Source organism: Chenopodium album, chromosome 16 (genome assembly GCF_948465745.1).
Source record: "Chenopodium album chromosome 16, dcCheAlbu1.1, whole genome shotgun sequence".
In the NCBI taxonomy this organism is placed as follows: domain Eukaryota; kingdom Viridiplantae; phylum Streptophyta; class Magnoliopsida; order Caryophyllales; family Amaranthaceae; genus Chenopodium; species Chenopodium album.
The window spans coordinates 11,085,031-11,106,876 of NC_137849.1; the positions used below are offsets into that span (position 1 = coordinate 11,085,031).

The window sequence follows — 21,846 nt, forward strand, 5'->3', positions numbered from 1 at the left end:
TTTGAAAATTTGTAGAAACATGGAAATGTTTATTTGTGGATTGCATATTAAGGTAAATTAATTTTCATACTACTTAAGTCAGCAGTTGCAAACTTTGAAAATACTAACACAATAAACTTAGTGTCACGGTCCGGGAGTTTGGGCCCCGAAACGTGCGGTGCGCTCTAACCTTTTGGCAGTAAGAACGCTAGCTGAGCGGAAGAGAAGCTCGTGAGCACAAAGCAACACAAGCAGGCAATTAAATCAAAGGAGCACTCACGTCTATTTGAGCGGCAGAGTGCGGGTGGTCGGGGCTTGTGACGGCCGATACTTCAAGGCGGGCACAAGCGGGTCCGAACCACGAGTTCTTAGTGCATTAAGTTGGGTTGGAGGGGAGCTAATATACAAGTAAGGCACAATATCTATAAAATTCTAACAACAAACGAGCATAAAAGCAGGGCAACACTTGGTAGAAGGCTTAAGATTTTTTTAATCATTCACTCTCTAAAGAGCTTTAATCTGATTATAAGGAGAATCCTTAGTGAACACTGAACTGACAGTAACACAATAATGGGACCTCAAACAGAGATAACATAAACTAAACTCTAAGAAAGCATCTAAAGGGAAACTAATATATAAAAAGGAGTCGGATTCTAACATCCTCCCCCACTTAAGCTGTCGACGACCTCGTCGAGTAACAAACTAAATTGGAAAATTCTAAACTATCTTGAGTCTCTGGTGTGCCGTTGATGCGGCTGACTTCTTGAATCTTTGCTGACTCTATAGCTAGACCTTCGTTGTTGTCGAGGAGCTTGTCTTTGGGGTTGCTATGCTCGAACAACTTGTTGAGAGCTTCATCTCTAAATTTCCTCCAAGGAGTGGTGTCTGTTGAGTTCTGGGGAAGAGCTGCTTCCACGATCATCTGGTTAGGAGCTGCTTCCTTGAGACTGTGGTGGTGAGCTTCAATTTGTGGTTGGTGCCTCTTGGGTGACCATTGTTTCTGTGATCCTCTACACGTGACCTTCGTTGTCTGCTCGACCACTGTTTTCCCTTTCTCTTGGGAGGTTCTCCTCTGGTGTCTCTTTGATGTCTCTGGGCTCGTCGCTCTTTGCTTCTAACCGGGTGTCTGATTTTGAATTTGGCGGGGGTGTATCTTGGATGTTGCCGACTCGCTGGGCTTCATCTCCCACTTCTGGATGTCTCTGGCGCGAGCTTGTTTCTTCAATGTCGCCTTCTTCTCTGGCTCCATCACTCGTATTGCCGAAAGATATCGGACTTTGGGTTCTTCTAGGGCGATCATTCTCATGGAGCTCATCCTGTAGATCGTACCCATTTTTGAACTGGACTGTTGTCTCTGCTGGTCTCTTTCTCCTTTGCGGACTCTTGCACGGACATGGATGACAATCTTTTTTGGATCTTGTCAAGCTCTTCTTTATGCTCGCACTCCCACCATTTATGTGGGCCTCGACAAAGAATGCAGTTCGGCGGCTTTGTATTTGCCGAGGACACGCCAACCTTAGAGTTTCCGGAGTTGTGGGAGGGGGTAGATGTTGATCTCTGGGCATCACCTCCTCCACTTCTTCTATGATATGTATTGATGGTGTTAGACGATACTCGAGAGCCATTCTCTGTACCCTTTGGAGAGCTTGGAGTCGGGCTATTGGAGCGTGTTGACGTCCCACTTGAATCATTCTCGGACTGACGACCCTTCCTGACCGAGTAGTCCATCAATCTCTCAGCAGTGCACATAGCAACGAGGGTATCAATTTGTTGCCTTAAAATCTCTCGCCGCGCCCATTCCTTTAACCCATTGACAAAGTTGAACACACGATCTTTCTCGCTCATATCTGTGATGTTCAACATTATTGCCGAGTATTCCTTCACTTAGTCGCGAAGAGAACCTTTCTGGCGAAACTCTAGCAACTTAATCCGAGCAACAAAGTCTGTGTTGTCCGGGTAGAATTGTTCTTTGAGTTCCTCTTTGAACTCCGTCCATGTATCGATCTTTATCCTTCCTGCTTTGATGTCTGCGTGCTTGGTGCGCCACCAAAGCTTAACATCTTCAGACAAGTACATGATGGCAATATCTACTTTCTGATCGTCACTTAATTGACATACTTGGAAGTACTGCTCCATGTCGAAGAGGAAGTTTTCGACTTCTTTGGCATCTCTAGCGCCACTGTAGTCGCGGGGTTTGGGCGGCTCGATCTTTGCCGCACCAACACCAAGTACGTCTCTGCCCACAGTGCGCATCAGGGTAGCACATTTCTCAAGTGCTTCATCGGCTTGTCCTTGATGAACAAATGGCAATTATTCGTAGAGAGCATCTCTATCTTCCATCAATTTTACAATTTGCTCGGCTTGCTCGTGCACAATGACTTGCATCTGGGACCCTTCGTCCGCTTTCGTCTCGAGCCAACCGAGTCTTTCCTCTACGAATTCCATTTTTGTGTAGCCTTCCTTGGTGCCTACACGGGTTGCTTGCGACGAGGTTCGGACCTCGGCTCTGATACCAACTGTCACGGTCCAGGAGTTTAGGCCCCGAAACAGGCGGCGCGCTCTAACCTTTTGGCGGTAAGAATGCTAGCCTTGAGTGGAAGAGAGGCTTGTGAGCACAAAGCAACATAGCGGGCAACTAAATCAAAGGAGCACTCACGTCTATTTGGGCGACGGAGTACGGGTGGTGACGGTCGATACTTCAAAGCGGGCACAAGCAGGTCCGAACCACGAGTTCTTAGTGCATCAAGTTGGGTTGGAGGGGAGCTAATATGCAAGTAAGACACAATATCTATAAAGGTCTAATAACAAACAAGCATAAAAGCAAAGGCAACACTTGATAGAAGGCTTAAGATTTCATTAATCATTCACCCTCTAAAAAGCTTTAATTTGATTACAAGGAGAATCCCTAGTGAACATTTAACTGATAGTAACACAGTAATGGGATCTCAAGCTAAGAAAACATAAACTAAACTCTAAGAAAGCATCTAAAGGGAAACTAATATATCAAAAGGAGTCGGATTCTAACACTTAGTTACAAAGGGACAATATAATATTATTGCAAATAATTTCACCGTCTTACATGCTGAATCTGCTTCTGTCCATGCAGGAATTCAGTAAACATTATAAGCCAAGGCAATGAATTGGTTAAAAGTCCACTAAGAAAAAAGAAAAAGTATTCCTAGATTTTTCACCAAGGTCAAGATGGTGCTAGGACATAACTAACACTTTGAAATGTTCATTAACCAACTATTTTATCAGATTATTCAGAAATTAATAGCCAGGGGCTTATCACTTATGGAGTTACATCTGGAAAAATGGAGATTACAATCGTTCATCGTTTCTTCCCCATGATACACTTGACTGAGTCTAAAATACGGATATATTCGAAGAAAAGTGAAGATTCCTTACCCTCGAGTCCATCCCTACTTACCCTATTACTACCAGCTAGATTATTGCATGGGCTTCCTCCAATAATCAAATCAAAGCCCCCAAATTTGTTTATCAGCTGCTCCAACCTATCACTAGTCAGCTGCTGCACATCAACAATATCAATCAAAATACCTTTTTGGTTAGTTTGTTCCCACCAACTCCTTTGAATATTTCTATTCACTTCAGCAAGTTCAACTGACACTACAAATTTTAATGGTATTCCCAAACGATGAAGAGCAACTTCAGCACCTCCAATTCCAGAAAAAAGAGAAAGCACTTTGATGCCACCTGGGAACAAATCTTTTAGGACCGAGAGGTGGTAGGCAACTGTATCAACCTGAAGTAGGAAAAATATTAAAATAAGACACTTCACTATCAGGGCAATCAACAAATAATATTAATTAAATCTAGCAAACTCTGTCATACCTGAAATGAGTTGCCAAGTGACTTAAATCTATCGGTCCTGCTTATTCCACCTCCCCTAGTGTGGTTTCTAGGAAATCCTAACAGCATTTCTACTTCATCAGGTTCAAGAGGGGCAACCTTATTTCTGCCAACCCAAACCAAATTCCATTTTCTACATTCATCAAGAACGTACTTCTTCACATGGTCAGGAGGGTCACCTTCATAATCTTCAAGTGCCTTGCGGATCCTCTCCGTCAGCTTTGCACTACCAATTGCAGTTTGCAAACAGTTAAGCTTTGTTCTTGGATCCCAATGTGGCCACCATTTCCTAGTCAAGGGCAATGCTTCATTGATGGTGCGAGGGGGAAGAGGAAGAAGAGGGAATCGATTTTCCACTGGAAGATTGTGAATATATCCTCTCTTCCTTGCAGCAGCACAGAAGTACTTTGAATCAACAAATTCAGGTTGGACATCATACAAAAAGCGAGAGATTGTGTCCCAAACTCCTTTAGGGGCAAGAGCCACATTTTCATAATAGAAGTATGGAGGAGCTATGGCTGCCTCTGGTAGTGTTCTATGAAAAGCAGGACATGGCTCGGTAGGAACTCCAAACCCTATCATTGGTTTGGGGAGGCGAATTGGCTCATCATCCTCGAAAAGTCCCTTTTGCTTTTTCTTCCTCATCTCATACTCAAGCAACTTCCTCTTCTTATGTTTAGCATAATCACTGTAAAGCTGCTTGAAACAAGAAACGAGCATGATAGATAGTCTCATCAGAAATGAGCGTGATACAATTAAAATAAAATGGAAATAGAAATACTGGCATAAGATAGATACTTTAGGGGTGAGCAAAAATTCAGGGTACCCTGAAACGGAACCGAAATTTGTTAGGAACCACAGGTTCCGGTTCCAACTCCTGACATGAGGTTCCGGTTCTGGTTAGTAAAATTGAGAACCTGTTACACCAGGTTCCGATTCAGGTTCAAAGTTTTTTGGACCCGGAACCTATTGAGTACATTGTAACCTGATAAAAAAATATCACTTAAGCGTAAATCATTCACCAATTCAAGCCCAAATTTAAAAAATAAAATTTTTTTTTTTTAAAAAAAAAAAAAAAAAAAAAAAAAAAAAAAAAAAAAAAACAGATATAAATATATGTATTAAATTTGATAAGCAACCACTTTTGGTTATTTGCGAGTTGTAAATTTGTGACCATCCTAATTTTTTTGAAATAATTTCGCAAAAAAGTACTTAGTTTAGTAATAGACAGGGTACCCTGAACCGGAACCATCCAGGTCTGGTTCTCAATTCTCAACAGGTTTTGGTTCCGGTTCGCATTTTGAGCAACAGGTTCAGGTTCCGGGAATTTTAAAAGGGTACCATGTTATGCTCACCCCTAGATAATATAATATGAATCAATGTGATATCTACATTCTAAAGGGTTACTAACACCACCTTTGGTTTGGTTGGTGGATCTACGTATGAAGCATCTGATGCCCTTGCCATTTGAGCAGCGCATAAAAAGTCAGCTAACTCTTCAAGAGAGGATTCTGGGCCTGTATAAGAACAGGAAATGATTAGCAAAAGCATGTGCGAAAGAAACAAGCTATGGTGTACAAAGAAACAAGCTATGGACTATGATGTATCACAATACATAATCTCACTATGACGTATTTATGGATGAAAGGGGGTAAATAAAAAGAAACAAAAAGAACTAAAAAGTACAGAGAACAACTAACTATGGTGTGACAGTCATTTGAGAGTTCTACATACCACATCTTTCTATAGCTATATTGACTTCTTCCACAGGGTAACCCATGTCAGCCAAAAACAATAATTTCTGATCCTTCTCTGACAAAGAGCCAGATGTTTCCTGCAATTGACAAACATGCGTTAAAATGGAAAGCTGTGACTATTTACAATCTACAGGATTTTAAGAAAGAGAAGGTTAGCAAATCCATAATTCAACCAAGTATGCCCCGGAATTCGTAATATTATATATACTAGCCATCGTGATTATAGATGAGTAGAGGGAATTGGGGAAATTTCAAGAAATGTATTCCTAGGGAACTAAAGAATGCTGGTAAACAAGTGAATACGAGAGTCACCTCCATTCCAAGACAACTATCTGAATCAGATAAATCATCAGGAATATTTTCGTCATAATCTGAGGACCAGAAGTCAGAATCTGCGTCAATCTTCTGGTCAGAGTGGTCATTATTAGTCTGACCAAGCACATCATCTATTCTCTCAGACAAATCTCCATTTTGCTCTGTTGCTGAAGATTTTTCAATATCTAGCGCATCAGAGGGAGAGCTTTCCAAGGCCTAATAATCAATGACATGCAAGTAATTAAAAGTGTGCCAAAATCAAGAAGCTATTTCCATTAAAATTGTTGATACATAGATGACAGCATCTTGTGAAGCCGCTAATCAAATCAAAGAGTCCAGACACATCAGATTATTCCAGAAACACATGAAAACATTTTTGTACCAAATGCATAAATTGCAAGCAAATATAAGACTTATAGACCAAAACCAAATTTACAACACCAGCACATAAAATATCAGATAGCACGAATCAAGAAAATATAATTTATAAATAAAAATCAACTATATTTTATTTTAGCAAGAGATTCTACATTAATACCAAATGGGTTTTATTTCATCAAGATCAAAGAGGTTTCTCAAATCTCAAGAATAAAATAAATATGATCACAATAAACAAAACCTTGCAAGTGATGAACATTTTTTTTTTTTTTTTTTTTTTTTTGAAGGGAAGCAAGTGATGAACATCTTAACAGATTACCAGTATATAATTCAGGGAGCATTACAATATGAGGATTAGAAATAAAGAAGGTAATCGTGGGTAGTTTAGACTGTCAGAGCACCTTAAGGAGCTACCATGACAAGAATGCTTCTAGACTTCTGTCCTTTTGAGTTTTATACATCAAAAAAAGGAAAAAGACAAAGACAGTCAACATTTTTAATGATATATTCTTAATTTAATATGGAAAAAGTCCACAAGTCTAATAGCCTTCAGAAATATTTTTCACATAATATACCCCATAGTATCTGTAAAATTAACTACATGATTCAATCAAGATGTACACTATGATTGGTCTAGGCCAACTGCCTAAGCTTTAACATTAGTCCAACTCCAAGTACTTCAACGTGCCTAACGTTATTTAATACACTGCCTTGACATCAGATATTATAAAATTATATCCAGCAAACAACTTACTAGATAGAGAAATCTGGATTCTGAGGTCCAAAGAGGATAATAAATTAGTAAGGAATAGTTCTAGATGTGTTAGCGTCTACATGATTATAAGCACAAACAAACACACAACATAACTACCTCACATCATTTTAACACACTGTCCTCACTGTCCTGACCTCAGATGTAACAAACATATATCCAGGAAGCAACTTGCTAAAGATAATTCTTGACAATGATATTGTCTACACAACTTAAATGTTTAATTTGCAAATGCACAAATCCAATTAGGATGGGAATGAGTTAGATGCATTTTTTTATCCGAAATGCATATAATAACATTGCCAAACTCGGACCTCCAGCTTCCCAGATAGTAAATCAGAAGAATTATCTGCAGGATGGAAAATAAGCACATACATGCAATCCTGATTTGAAACTTATCATCAGTCATGACATGTCCTCAGCATAGATATTCAATAAAGCTGACATTATTTTACACATAAAGTCATGACATCCTCAGTGTAGATCTTCTCCCTCGACCATCCTATCCATAATCCCCAAAAAGTTCACATCATTCTCAATCACAATCCTCCGAGTTTTCTTAGGTTTTCCCCTATCCTCCGTAATCGCTTTGCTAGTATTGCCACTCTTCAAATTTCCTTAACGGAGCCTCGCTTGCTCGATAACGTGGCAACCTTACGCGATTCCCCCTTATCTTGTTCTCAACAAATTTAACCCCTATTTTCTTTCTAATTATCTCACTCCTCAACCGATCATTTCTTGGATGGCCACACATCCAACGCCACATTCATTTTAAAAACATGTCTGTGTTTCACAGCCTAAAATTTGTACCATAAAACAATGTAGGCCTAATTGTGCTGTGGTAAATTTTTCCATCAATCTATAGGGCATGCCAGCTTCACAAAATCAATAAAAACCCTTCAGCATTTTTCCACTTCAACCAAGTTCCTTTAATTCAATGAGCAACATCTCCATCCAATCTCCCTCCTTTTGAATAATAAATCCTGGACATTGGAAGAAATCAACTTCCATCCAAGGTGCCTCCCTGTTTCTAACTCCCGATGAAATTTACAATTACTTCCCACGCCTTCATTCGTTTCATCAATCAAAACAATATCACCCACAAGCATTAGGCACCACAGTATATCATCTTTTATTGCTCATCAATTCATCTATGGTTATGGAAAAAAGAAAAGGGCCAATGTATTCCAATTGTATTAGGAAACTCTTTTGCCTTCCAACATTGGTTCATAACCTCGTGCTAGCTCCCTCATTCATGTCCTTGATGATGTAAACATATATCCACGAAATGTCTTTCCCTAATATATCCCGCCAAAGTATCTCCCTTGGTATCTAATCAAATGCCTTTTCCATATCATTGAAAATCATATGTAAATCCTTCTTATATGATGGTTCTCCATACACTTACCTTGACAAAATGCAGAAGGCAAGGTGTACAATGGTAATAGGTACAGGCTTATGAGGAAGGACATCACAACGCCTCAATATGGAGTTGATAACCAATACAAAGCAATAATAACCAGAAGTTCAGGATCAGCAAAACCAATAACTTTTATTCAGAAAAATTAGAGTATCAATGTACATTCATAATTTTTTGGTGTCATAGATAATTTCATAGGTATTTTGTTTGGTTGGTTGTTTCAAAGAATCAAACTATGATTAAGAGACTAGTTTGTGGGTAATATCAGGACATGAGAGTGCTTTCCTATAATCCAAGTGGCGTATAACATTAGCGCCCCTCAATATTTTCTAAATTTCTTAGAGTTATTTTATAACTTTTCTTTTTTTACTTCACAATAACAATTTTAGAAGAAAAGAGAAGTACCAATAGAAGACTAGTTCTCTACATAAAAACTAATATAAGGTACATCAAAACCTAATAAATATGATTAGTACTTCCTCCGTTTTTTAATAGTTGCAACACTTCCGTAAAATGGAAATGTCACAATACTTGCAACACACTATAAATGGAAAGTAATTTTAGAGAAAAACTATACTATTTCCCTTATTTAAAGCGCATGGCCCACTAAATTACACTACAAACAACCACTCATCCCACTTTAAAGTGTATTATATTATGTGAACCCCACATTTCTTAAATATCGTGAAAAAGTATGTGTTGCAACTATTAAAAAACGGAGGAAGTACATGATTTCAAATATCGAACTTCCCATTCCAATATGCTTCTAAGAATATAACTATTACACAGTTATCTGCTCTGCACTTGCTGATGATACTCCTAGATGTTCAAGCAAGGAGTTCTAGCAAAGCAAGAGAAACACCACCAAGAACAAATTAATTCAAAACCCTGACTACACATGGGAGAAGAAGCACAATTACCTTCCTCACACTTCAAGAATGATTGAAATTAAAGTTTAGATTCAACCTAAGAGCTAATCTCCATTAATTTGGAATCAGAGTAGGTTCTACACCAAACAAGCCAATACTTCATGACAAATGATTTGCTTTGGTGCAAGACAAAAGTGCAGTCTATGATGATTCCAAATTACCATTTTAGTGCAGGCTGACATTATTATAAACGCTTGTCCCTCACCACAACCAACCAATCTCCGAAAGCTTTGATTTCATTTTTGGTAGTTTGTCTTAAACCTTAAGAATTTGCCTATAAAATCATAACTATTTAAATTTTAACTGTGCCCAAGAAAACCAGTGAGAAGAAAAAATAAATAAAAAAGATGTCAAGCGCTTTGAGTAAAACAGAACAATGTGAGCCCCTATTTAGAGGCAAAAAATTTCAACCAGAAACAAGCACTAATCATTTGCAATCTCCGCTGGCAACTGAATTTGTTGTTGCTAGTATCCCTCTCAATGCAGCAAAGAGCAAACATCTGTTTTCTTCTTGGTTATCCTACTTTCTTCCAGCCCTATATTAATCAAAAATCTCCTTTAAATGTTGCATTTGGTATGAGTCTGAACACTTTCAGTTTTTTAGTCTTTCGTTTGAAAGACTATTTGGGTTATCGTCTACAAACTGTATCATCCACCGATATCCTTATGTTATCGTGGATTCATCAGTTCTGTATAAGTACTAGTTTGAGGGACTGGCATGCCTATAGTGGAAATCCATTCCAATAAAATACTGGCTAACCGAATAGATTAGAAATTATGACCTACGATCAATGATCATAGATCCTTCCAATTCCCTCCCCTTCACTCTTTGCATTACATATCCAAACAAAGGATGATGCATCTCTCCTTTTCTCTTCTCTTCCTTTTCCTCCATTTCTCTCTATTCAAACATAGTGTAAGGGTTCACCATCGTCATCATTATTCCCTTTTCTATAGGTTTTTTTTTTTTTATTGAGTATTTTTGTTACTTAACATGTGCCCATAGACACGTGTTAGACAAAACATTTTATATTTTGATTATAAATTACAATTGATATTTAATTTATATATAGAGCGAGAGATGAATGTAAAGTTGGAATCGTTTTAAAAAAGTTTTTTTATAACCTAGAACTAGTTCATAAATACTCTTTTGGGTAAAACTTTTATTTAAATTTTACGGTTGTGGTTCTTCAAAGTTTTTCATCAAATATAGGACAATAATAAAGGAATGGGTTATGTAGTGAAATAAAACTTATATACTCCATTTGTTCTTTTATTTTATACTCCGGTTAGCAGTGTTCTTTTTCAATTTTTATTTTTGCTCTATACATTTTATGGCAAAGGAAAATCTCTTTTATAATCATATTTACCACAAATGGTCCACTTATACTATATAATAATACCAATGTTCCTAAAAAAAACTTGCTTTATTTTCAGTATTGGTATGTCTTTTAGGAAAGGAGGAGGTAGCACACATGTCACGACACGACTGTCTCATTTCCAATTACTATTATAGTTAGAGATTAACATTGAACATAACCAAAGTTAAAGATCAATATCCAAGCATTTGACATACATGATTAACATGAACATGGAATATTTAAAGACATGTCATTCCCACAAATTCAGATGATTAGACATTATACATGCTATATTTTGTCCTGTTAGAAATCCAAACCCAATGTTCAACATCTGTTTTTTCTTCTAAGTCTAAAAGAGACAACCTATCCTTCTGTCAGAAACCCAATATTTATTGAAAGTTGGTATATAAACTTACAGATATTTACCATAATAATATTGATGGTCAATGTTCGAACTCAAAAATCAAAACCAAGAATTACTGATAAAAAGAAGGGGGAATAATCTACAGAAACAAAGTAAGGTAGGGATGAAGCTGGTCAGTAACTAACCGAATATGTAAGAAGAGCATTTAGAATGGAGTCCATATCCCCTTCTCCTGCTCAAATCAAATTAAGACAATTCAGCAAGCTAAATGACTCATGGAAACATGATTGAATAAGCCAAACAAAGGGGCAAAATTACCATTTTCTTCGATTGCTTTTGCAACCAAACTTTCTGAGAAACCTGCTCCAACAAAATGGCGAAACAATGTCGAGGAAGGCCCGGAAGAGGAGCTTCCCTTGAAACAGAGAGATTCCAAGCTTAGTTGACAGCAGACAATATTGGAAACAAGAACTTTAATAATATAATGGCTCTGATTATGGGTACAAACAGACAAGCTATGCTTATGTAATCGGCGGGAATCTCTCAGAAATGTGGGGCACAAATCCACAAAGAAGTAAAGCCTTATTGTCTATTAACAGCTCTTAATAAAAACATCACAAGAAAAACATGGAGCACGTATATACAAGTTTGACTACTACAAGAGAAAATTTTACCTTTTAAGAACACATTGGCAAGTGCAAATATCTAATTAATAAGTTCCAGACACATGATAGGCAAAGTGGAAAAAGCAAAATCTTTTAACCTTTGCACCTACAAAAAATTCCTTTAACCTTCTGAATACTTAATCAAGTTGACCAAATTAAAGATGAGTCCGTATCTCTTTATATGTAATGTGACTAGTCACCTTTGTGTTTTGTAACATCAATACAATCACCCCAAAGAAAATTTAGTTGTCCAGAAAACTATCATTGGATCCTATAAGAAAGCAGTTTTTAGATACCTCACCAAAAACCAAAACTCAAAACAAGTTTTGTAACAACATTATTCACTCTCAGTGTGGGCTATTAGCAACGATACTTAATACTACTAAAAAGGAACCAAACTGGCACCATAGAGGCATTGTTATTGTGGTAGCATAAGCATGATCTCTACAAGTAAAAGTCTTTAGCATGATCTCTGCTAGTAACATGAGAATTGACTAGAAACTGGAAAAAGTGCAGTATGAAAGCCACATTTAAATACGTAACTACTAAAAAAAATGTCCTAATGATGGTAAAAAGCTACCACTGCGCACATTGTCTACAGAATATCTGGTATTTGTTGTACTACGTTCTAAGCAAAACAAGAGAAAAAAAAAAAGAAAAAAAAAAAGAAAGAAAGAGGGGGGGGGGGGGGGGGGGGGGGGGGGGGGGGGCTTATCAATCACTCAAAAAGGAATATCGTTACAGCCTTACAGCATCTAATTGTCATTTACTTGTGTAGAATATTCTTTAAGAGGCCATATCTTTTACCACTAAAAACGGGATGCCTGATTTCAAATTCGATTTCCCAAGTTTCCAAATCAATGGAAAAGATATAGAAAAGCAGGATCCATATTCTGTAAAGGCTATCTTTCCCAACAAAACATAATTTGAATACCAAAAGATATATCTAAAAAAATCACATAGAAGTTGACAAATTTGGCGAACACATGGAAAGAACTTTGAGTAGTATACATTCAAATGAAACCTAGAAGTTAAATTAAGCTAGTCTAGCAAGGAAAGAGTAAGAAGAAAATTTATCACTCACCTCAGCAGTGCCATTAAATGCACTGAGAGTAGTCAAAGAAGAGCCTGTATCAAAAACTTCTTTCTCTTTTTCTACGTCATCATCACTACTCCAGCTAAAGTTTTCGCTTTCATTGTCTGTGAGGTTCCCAGTCTACATATATTAACAGTACAAGAAACAAACCATCGTAAGAAATGCAAATTCAATCAATACAATAACTCGAGATCATAAACAAGACACCAGGTAAATGAAAAGGGAGCATCATATATTACCATCTTTCACACGACGAATTTTTCTGCGCATCAACACCTAATTTTTCACATTGCAGAAAAAAAAAATTACAATGTCATATATGCTTATTTACAAAATAATCAATTTGCATTTATAAAAAGCACACACATTTGAAAAGGGTTATTAGGGCCCAATATTTGAGCTCAATAGAATTTAAACAGGTTCAGATCGAGCTCGAAGCACGACGAGCCAGAAAACTGAAGCTTGGCTAGGGCTCTAATAGCCTCAAAACTTTTCGGCTCGGCTCGTGAGCTTGATGACACTCGAAAAATGCAATACAACATCAAATTTTCACTCAATTATCAAATTAGGCTAAAAAATGCAGCACATTGGCAACCAATTTGACTCAATTATCAAATAAAGCTCCAAATTTCACATAAAATTCTTCTCGCTTAAGAACATCAAAGTAATTAGCACATGCAAAACTCAAATAACACAATCGCTCGTTATAATCTTTCATAACTTCAGTAATTATAGCTAACAATTCACTAATTCAACTTAGAAGAACCCTAAATTGAATGTACTGACAGTCAAATTAACGATTTTCTGAAAGTAAAACCTAGATTGTGAAATTGATTTTCGATGATAAAATAAAACAAAATTATGTTACCTCGAAGCAGCTTCAATGGAGTAGAAAAAGCTCAGAAGCAGCTTCAATGGAGGAGAGAGAAAGATGCAGCATAAGAGTAAGAAACTCCAAAAGGGAAAACAAATGAAAAGGTAAGAGGTAGATTAATGACACGTGTATAATGTTAATGATCAGAATTCATTTTCATTTAAGTTTTGTTTTCAAAACGCTCAACTTGTATGATACTTTTATATTGAGTTTGTGTCATTGTTGTTTCTTTTTCACGATCTCCAAATGGAAAATCTACGGTAGTAAGATCCTTGCGATTATATTTATTTTACTTTGTACTATGTATTTATTAATGAAAATTCATGGTCTAAATTGATGAAATGAAAAAAAGGAAGAAAATGATATACATAGCTCTTAGTGCTACTCATAAGAAACAAAAAAAATAAAAATAGTTATGTTAATTATATAATTTTGTCGTGTGGACTTAAATTAATACCGATATTGAAAGATACTACTCCCTCTGTTTTTTTAAAATGTATCACTTTGATTTTTGCACTATTCACATATAATGGTTGACTTAATTTTTTCACCTCTATAAAATAAATAAATGTTACTCCGTATTGTATAATATATCATTAGATTTGTCATAATTTCTAGTTTCATAATATAATTTTGTTATAATTTTTACTAATAGACAATTAAAGATATTAATGGTCAAAATTGCGTCTTGGTAAATATGTCGGTCAAATTGATGCAAATAAAAAAAACAAAGGGAGTATATGCTTATTTTTAGCTCTTAGAGCACTCACATCAGTGAGCATTTTTTTGCTCATGAGCAAAAATGGTGAGCAAATTTGGTAGAAATGTTACTACACCAATGAGGAAAATGAAATATGCTCATGAGCATATCAGAATTTGCTCATAGGATGAGCAAAAATGAAGATGAACAGTAAATGCATGGGCCCCCTAACTGATCCAAAGAGGCGCCTTTTTTTTTTGCTTCCCACACCCCCAAAACGACATGTTTTGGGAAGGTCGATGAAGACCCTAATCCCAAAACGACGCGTTTTGAATGCTGGGAAGCAAAAAAAAAATTAAAGCCACCTGCTGACAGGGGCACGCAGTCCAGCGAGTGGGGAGCTGACATGCGTCCCTATCAGCCTCTTCAGCCAATTAGAAAATGTTACCGTTTTTAAACAGTAATTAATTTAAAACAGCTATTTTGGCCGAATTTTAATTAAAAAAAAATAAAAATTCATCAACGGTTATAATTTTTTTTCTCTACAAATAGAGATCCATTTTGACATATTTTGGTATACTTTCAAAAATCACAAAAACACTCTATATTATTTTTACTCCCAATTCTAGTGAGATTTATTTTATATTTTCTAATATAAAGTTCAAAAAGGTTTTTTTTTTGGTTTATTATTGTTAATTAATTTTTTTAGTACTCTAATATTTTTAAAAACGTTATTAATGATATTTTAATTATAATATTTTGGTATACTTTCAAAAATCACAAAAACACTCTTTATTATTTTTACTCCCAAATCTAGTAAGATTAATTTTTTATTTTGTAATTTAAAGTTCAAAAAGGTTATTTTTTTTTTGTTATATTGTTAATTAATTTTTTTAGTACTCTAATATTTTTTTAAACGTTATTAACGATATTTTAATTATAATTTCGGTGCCTCTTAAGTATTTATTATTGTTGTTAATTTATTATACAATTTAATGGATCCAAACAACCCTAAATACTATCAACTTGCTCAACATTTTTCTGATTTAGGTGATGATTTCATCACTAGTCCCAATTTTCAATTATTCCTAGAAAGATTAGGAAACCCGTCTTCTCAAAATTCTGTTCATCAACCAACACCTCCATAAATTCCTAATGAAAACACTTATACTGAGCAACAAATTCCTCCCGTTACTGAAGGGAGTAACTCTGAGTATGATGTCAGCCAAGAAGAAGTTGTTCCGGAGACACCACAATACCCTCCATCACCTCCAAGGATTACGGCCAATCAACCACTCGCTAAAGCGAGTCGCATTTGGTCGGTTGTTGAGGATGAAGCTCTAATTGGGTTATACCTAGAAATAAGTGATTATGCGCTTCGTGGTATGAACCAAAAGGCATCCGAACTTTGGCGAAAAGTTCATGAAGCTTACTGTAAACTACAAGCGGAGAAACCGCATATTCTCCCGCCAAGACCTATGAAGAGTTTGGAGACACATTGGAGAAAAATGGCAGCTGATTTGCTAGAGTGGACTAGTTGCTATGAGGAGGCGGGCAAACTTCCTAAAAGTAGAAGTGGTTACAACGAAGCTGATCGAATTAAAAATGCTTCCAAGTTGTTTTATATCTCCTCTAATCCACAACATAATTTTGCATTTCCGTATGGAGTGGAAATGGTTAATAAAGACCCGAAGTAGAGGACAAAACTAAGATGGGGTCTGTCAAAGGAGGAAAGAAAGGGTTGTGATGCCGATGATGAGGAAGATAGTAGTGGAAGTGGGAAGAAGTCTAGGGCGGAGAGTGAGAATGAAATCCGTGATGGATTTATGTCCGGAGTCTACCACGACCAGACGGTGTCAAAAAAATGAAGGTTAAGCGTAAGGGCAAAGCAGTTGCTTCCGAAAGTGCAATTTTGAGCATTAGTGAACAGATAAAGGTGTGTACTGAGGTTAGAGAAAGGGAGGCGAATTTACAACAACAACGGTTGGAACTTGATAGAGAAAAGGAAAAGAGGAAGCAAAAACAAGTTGATTTAGCAGAGAAGAAGATGAATTTTCATATGCTGCAATCACTTTTAGGAAGGACAACACCACTCACTCCAGCTGAAGAGGCCCACAAGGAAGTGTTACTTCAACTAGTCTACGGTAGAAAATTATTGTATGTCTTTAAGTGTTGTGATATAATTCAAAATTTAAGTATGAACTAAAATTTAGGTTTTATTTTAGTGGTGTGTTAAGTTTATTTTTAATTAGTTGTATTATGAGTAGTCATGTGTCTTTCATGTCACTTGTCTTGTTGTATTTTGAATAGTCAAGATTCTTTTCTGTCAAAAAGTATCTTTAATCACTCATGAAATTGCCATTCATATTTTTGACCTCTCATTGAGAGTTCATGCTTATAAATACTAGTGAAACCATCTACGCAAACACAATATAATCCAACTCCTCAAAAATATCAAAACACTCATAAGTATCAAGCAAACACAATTTTTTCCATTAGCTCAACCTCCAGCTCATCTGATTATGATCAATATGTAGAATTTGATCATTTAGTTGACGAATTTGTCACAACCCATCTACCAACTTTGTTGTCTAACCAAACACAACCCCAACCCATATCTGAAGTTGATTCTGTTCCGGAGCGTAGAGGGGATACAGATAGAAGAGATAGGGAAAAGGGGCATGTACAATTATTTAATGATTACTTTGTGAGTAATTTAGTTTATAGCGACAAACAATTTCGGCGTAGATTTCGAATGCAACGACCTTTGTTTTGTAGGATTATGAACAAGGTGGTCGAGGGGGATCAATTCTTCCAGCAGCGTAAATGCAGATAAAAGGCTTTCACCGTTGCAGAAATGCACCGCTGCGATTAGAATGTTGGAGTACGGTACCTCTCCAGATGCCGTGGATGAGTATCTGCGCATTGGCGAAACAACTTCCATATTGGCATTGCAACATTTTTGTCAACGGGTTATTACACATTTTGAAGTTGAATATCTCAGAAGTCCCGCCGACGAAGATTTAAGGAAAATCTTGCATCAAAATGAAATGCGAGGTTTTCCCGATATGATAGGTAGCATTGACTGCATGCATTGGGAGTGGAAGAATTGTCCTATGGCTTGGAAAGAGCAATACACAGGCCGGAATAAAAATGCAACCCTCATTCTGGAGGTCGTTGCAGATCAAGATTTATGGATTTGGCATGCATTATTTGGAATCCCTGGATCTTGTAATGATCTTAATGTCCTTTACCGTTCTCCGGTATTTGATGATGTTCTTCGTGGCTGAGCACCTCCAATTCATTTTACCGTGAACGACTATGAATACAAGTTGGGCTATTACTTAGCAGACGACATTTACCCAAAATGGGCTACTTTTATTCAAGGTATAACACTTCCTCAACTTCAGAAGGATAAATTATTTGCTGATAAATTATTCTCAGAGTATTCATTCTTTAATATTTGGATTTCTACCAAAGAAAATATTTGGATTTCTATACAACCTACGTGCTTTCATTTTTAATCTATGCTTTCTTCGTTCTTAAATAATTGCAACTAGAATGCACCCGTGCCATATCAATTTGTAAAGGAAATAATATTAAAATCTTCTGAAAATATCTTATTGCTTGATTTATATTAATAGAAGATATTTTCCTCTTTTTTCATGCTTAATTGATATGTTATCAAAAGTGTTATAGACATAATTGTCTCTATTGAGATATCACGCGGTTGCTGATGGGGCACTCTAGGAGGAGAGCATTTGGAGTTTTCTCTTCTCTTCCAAATAATAATACAGATGATACCATTTTGATGGGAATAAACTACTCCGTATTTATTTGTACCTCAATTATAATGCTACAAACTTTATAGTCAAAGATCCTACAAATTATAATATAAATAATTTATTAAGAACGATATGATTTGCTTATCTTAATAGCAGTCTCTTTAATTGGATTTCGATGATGTGGCTTAGGCTTGATTATGTATATACTAGTACTCTATGCATGAGACACATACATACCTACATACTTATATACCTTTAATTAATAATGATAGGATGTGTAGACACCTAATCGTATCTCCTCAAAAACCAAACCCACTGATGAGTACCTTTCACGTTCTGATTTACGAGTTCGGTGAAGAGTCTCGCAATGTTCCCTTACACCTTGACCCTAAAACATTTTAATTTAAAATCATTCATTTCGTGCCTTTAAACCCAAAATCATTCATTTCATGTCCTTAAAATCATTCATTTCGTATCTATAGACACCTAAAAGTGTCTCCCCGAAACCAAATCCGATGATAAACAACCTTTCACCGCCATTATTGGTCGGGTCGAGTATTTAATCCCGGGAGTGCTTAAAATCCATTTTTAATCCAACCCAGCTCACAAAATAGTCAACGGATCAATCCTAATGTTTAGTCAATGCATAGTCCAATTTATACTTTGGCCTGAACCTTTTTAATTCATTTCATATTTATTAATTGAGCCGATTAATGAATAATAAACCCAAATAGCCCGGAACTCTAAAACAACACTTAAGAATACCGAGCTTAATTAGGTTAAAAGTGAATTTGCACGCATTTCTAGAAAAACTGTACACTGCGACACAATGTGCTATACCGTGCCACGATAGACCAGTGCCGTGTCATAATGCACATACCGTGACATAGGATATTTTTGCGTCCTCTCCGCATACAACACTTCACGCGCTTTATGAATTTAGACGTATTTTGGGCAAAACTGTGAACCGCGACACGATGTTCTGTACCGTGTCACGGTGCCCAATTAGGGTTTTTCCGCGGCTCTTATCTCTTCTAGGGTTTCGTGTATCTCCCTGTTCATTTCCTCTATAAATACCCCCCTGATTTCCTCAGTTTCGGGGCATCAAAATTCATTCTCTCTCTCCTTACACCAAAAATCATTCTCTTCTCCCTCTTTAGCCTAAACACTATGTAGGAGTTTATAGGTACTATAAAGCGGAAAAACATGAATCATATTCATAAAGCACTTAATCCCAAGATCGCATGCGTAACGCACAAGACACATAATCATACCTTTGAAGCGTGAATTCCACGAAGCTAATTGACTGACAAATCAGGGAGAGAATAGAGCCCCAGGTGTTACTCCTCTACTTAGTCCACGGGATTCGAACGAGCCGTCCACCAATACTAGATTAGTCGAGTGAAAGAGGAAAACCGCGATCACCACCTTTAATGGACTAATCGACCACCACGAACCACCACCACCAAGAACCGCCACACCGGCGCCGAGGGGAGGAGAGAGTCGTGTAAGAGAGAGGAGTATGAGAGGGGTTTGGTCTCGTGTTTGCAGATTAGGGTTTGATTAAACTGATCACTGAATTGCACTACTGAAAACCCTAGGCACTTAGTCTATTTATAATCCCATTATAATTAGACTAAGTCACGAAGCCCAAAACCCTCCTTATTACTCCATATGGCCGACCATGCTAGGGGATGAGGCCCATCATGGGCCTCATCCTCTCGTGCTCGATCTAGGCCCTTTGTATGACGTTATAGGATTCATCCAATTGGGCTTTAGCCTATTTTACTAGCCCAAAGATCGTTAGTACCTCTAGCTGTAATATAACGACGACCCAAATGTACGAACTTAATTATCTCCATAATTTGTTCCATTTATATATCTAGTAATTGCACATGACGAAGACATAAATCCTTCAATCTCCCACTTGTCTGGGACAAATGTGCAATATTCAAATTCCTTAAGTCAATGTGTGTCGATTTGATAATATGATTGCATCACATGTCGAGATCATATTAAACTACAAATCGTTTCTTGAAATCTGAGTTCGAATTACAAAACCAAATGATTACTAAGTAATGCATTTGAACTCGACCACGTATTTTCTGAATTCTCCCTTTTCAAGCGGCTATGATACATTCCCTAATTTAATAGGTAGACTCAATCCAATCTTGTAGTAACAAAGCTCCCACTCAAATTTTGAAGTAACCACGAAACATCCTTTATAATCTCCAGTTACGGGTAGACGTTAGAATGTACCACAGTTAAATCAATCATTGAATGGAATCAATGTTCCACTAATGTCAAAGGAATCCACTAATATATTCGGAAGCTCTATACTTGAACTTCAAAGTAGGTTAATAGTTCGATCATGCATCATTCATGCATATCCAAGTGATTGACCGAGCATCACTATGCCCTTATAGCTCATGAAACTGCGCTATCCAATCAATCTTACATGCTAGTCCATTTATTGAAATCATTTATGTCCACTTTAATGATTTTGAACTAGGAACTTAAATAATATATGAATTTTGTTCACTTGTGGGGTTTCATTCACCAGGTTATCAACCTGATGAGCCCATCAATTCATAATTATTTTGGACATTTTATTTAACTTCCAAAACCATAATTAAATAAGAGAAAAAATAATTTCTGCTTTAAACATAATTCTGCAAATATATGCATTCCTTATGTAATATGTTTCCTTAAAACATACACAACTTGAATTATATAATTTGCTACAATCCAAGACTTTAATATAACTCTCATACTTTAGTCTGTGGAAGGGGTTTAATAAGTGATATTCTCACTCATAATAAAACTTTGCAGACACGACATCCCGCTTATCATTGATCTCATAAACGAGGTGATATCTCATATCTATTTGTTTGGACTTGTGATGTGACCCCAGCTCTTTTGATTTTGGCAAAGGTATCCTTTTAGTCACAAGACAATTTGATCCAAACTTCCTCCTTAACTACTCTTACTATAGCTAAAAACACATATTCTGACATTAAGCATGCAACAGTGTTGTGCTTTAAACTCTTCAAGCTCACTGTCCTTCTCCATCAAGACACAAAATGTATCTAAATTAACATCTAAAGTCACCTTGTCTGTTTGGAGAACTTGCATCCGTATAATCTTTTGAAAACTTTTTCACTTTTACCATCATAAACTAGAAACATTCCTTTAGTTCTTCTCAAGTACTTAAGGATTTTGTCTTGGTAAATGTAGACACCTAAAAATGTCTCCCCAAAATCAAACCCGATGATGAACAACCTTTCACCGCCATTATTGATCGGTTGAGTATTTAACATTTGGAGTGCTTAATCCATGTTTCCATTCAATACATTTCATAAACCAATCCAATTCAAAGCTCATTTCCCTAAACCATAACTTACTTTCCACCTTTTGTATCCACATCACAAAACTGAGAGAAACTGCTTTTGTGAGCCAATAATTTTGATCCAATTATTATTTAGTTGGATAGACCTTGAAATAAGCTTTCCAACAATATACCATAAGCCCAATTCCGATTTAAAACGAAGAAGATATGAGCAAAATACTAAACTCGG

The 21,846-nt window shown here is 36.6% G+C and overlaps 1 protein-coding gene across 1 annotated transcript; it reads right to left on the reverse strand.

Annotated features, from left to right (window-relative positions):
- Positions 1-3,010: 3,010 nt before the first annotated feature.
- Positions 3,011-13,916, reverse strand: LOC145584899 (DNA (cytosine-5)-methyltransferase DRM2-like). Its single transcript, XM_081641680.1, has 10 exons — positions 13,778-13,916; positions 13,149-13,185; positions 12,898-13,029; positions 11,467-11,563; positions 11,334-11,380; positions 5,922-6,140; positions 5,587-5,686; positions 5,269-5,369; positions 3,835-4,548; positions 3,011-3,745 (listed from the first exon to the last, which is right to left on the reverse strand). The coding sequence occupies exons 2-10, from the start codon at positions 13,149-13,151 to the stop codon at positions 3,311-3,313; spliced, it is 1,848 nt and encodes a 615-aa protein (XP_081497806.1). The 5' UTR covers positions 13,152-13,185; positions 13,778-13,916; the 3' UTR covers positions 3,011-3,310.
- Between the last annotated feature and the right edge of the window lie 7,930 nt (positions 13,917-21,846).

Bases quoted from the DNA above. Each gene is read 5' to 3' on its own strand.
- LOC145584899 (XM_081641680.1), bottom strand. The intron at 11,564-12,897 runs GTGAGTGATAAA...CTCTGTTTCAAG, and splicing joins CATTTAATGGCACTGCTGAG to GGAAGCTCCTCTTCCGGGCC. The intron at 6,141-11,333 runs GTTAGTTACTGA...ATTGATTATTAG, and splicing joins ATGCTCTTCTTACATATTCG to GCCTTGGAAAGCTCTCCCTC.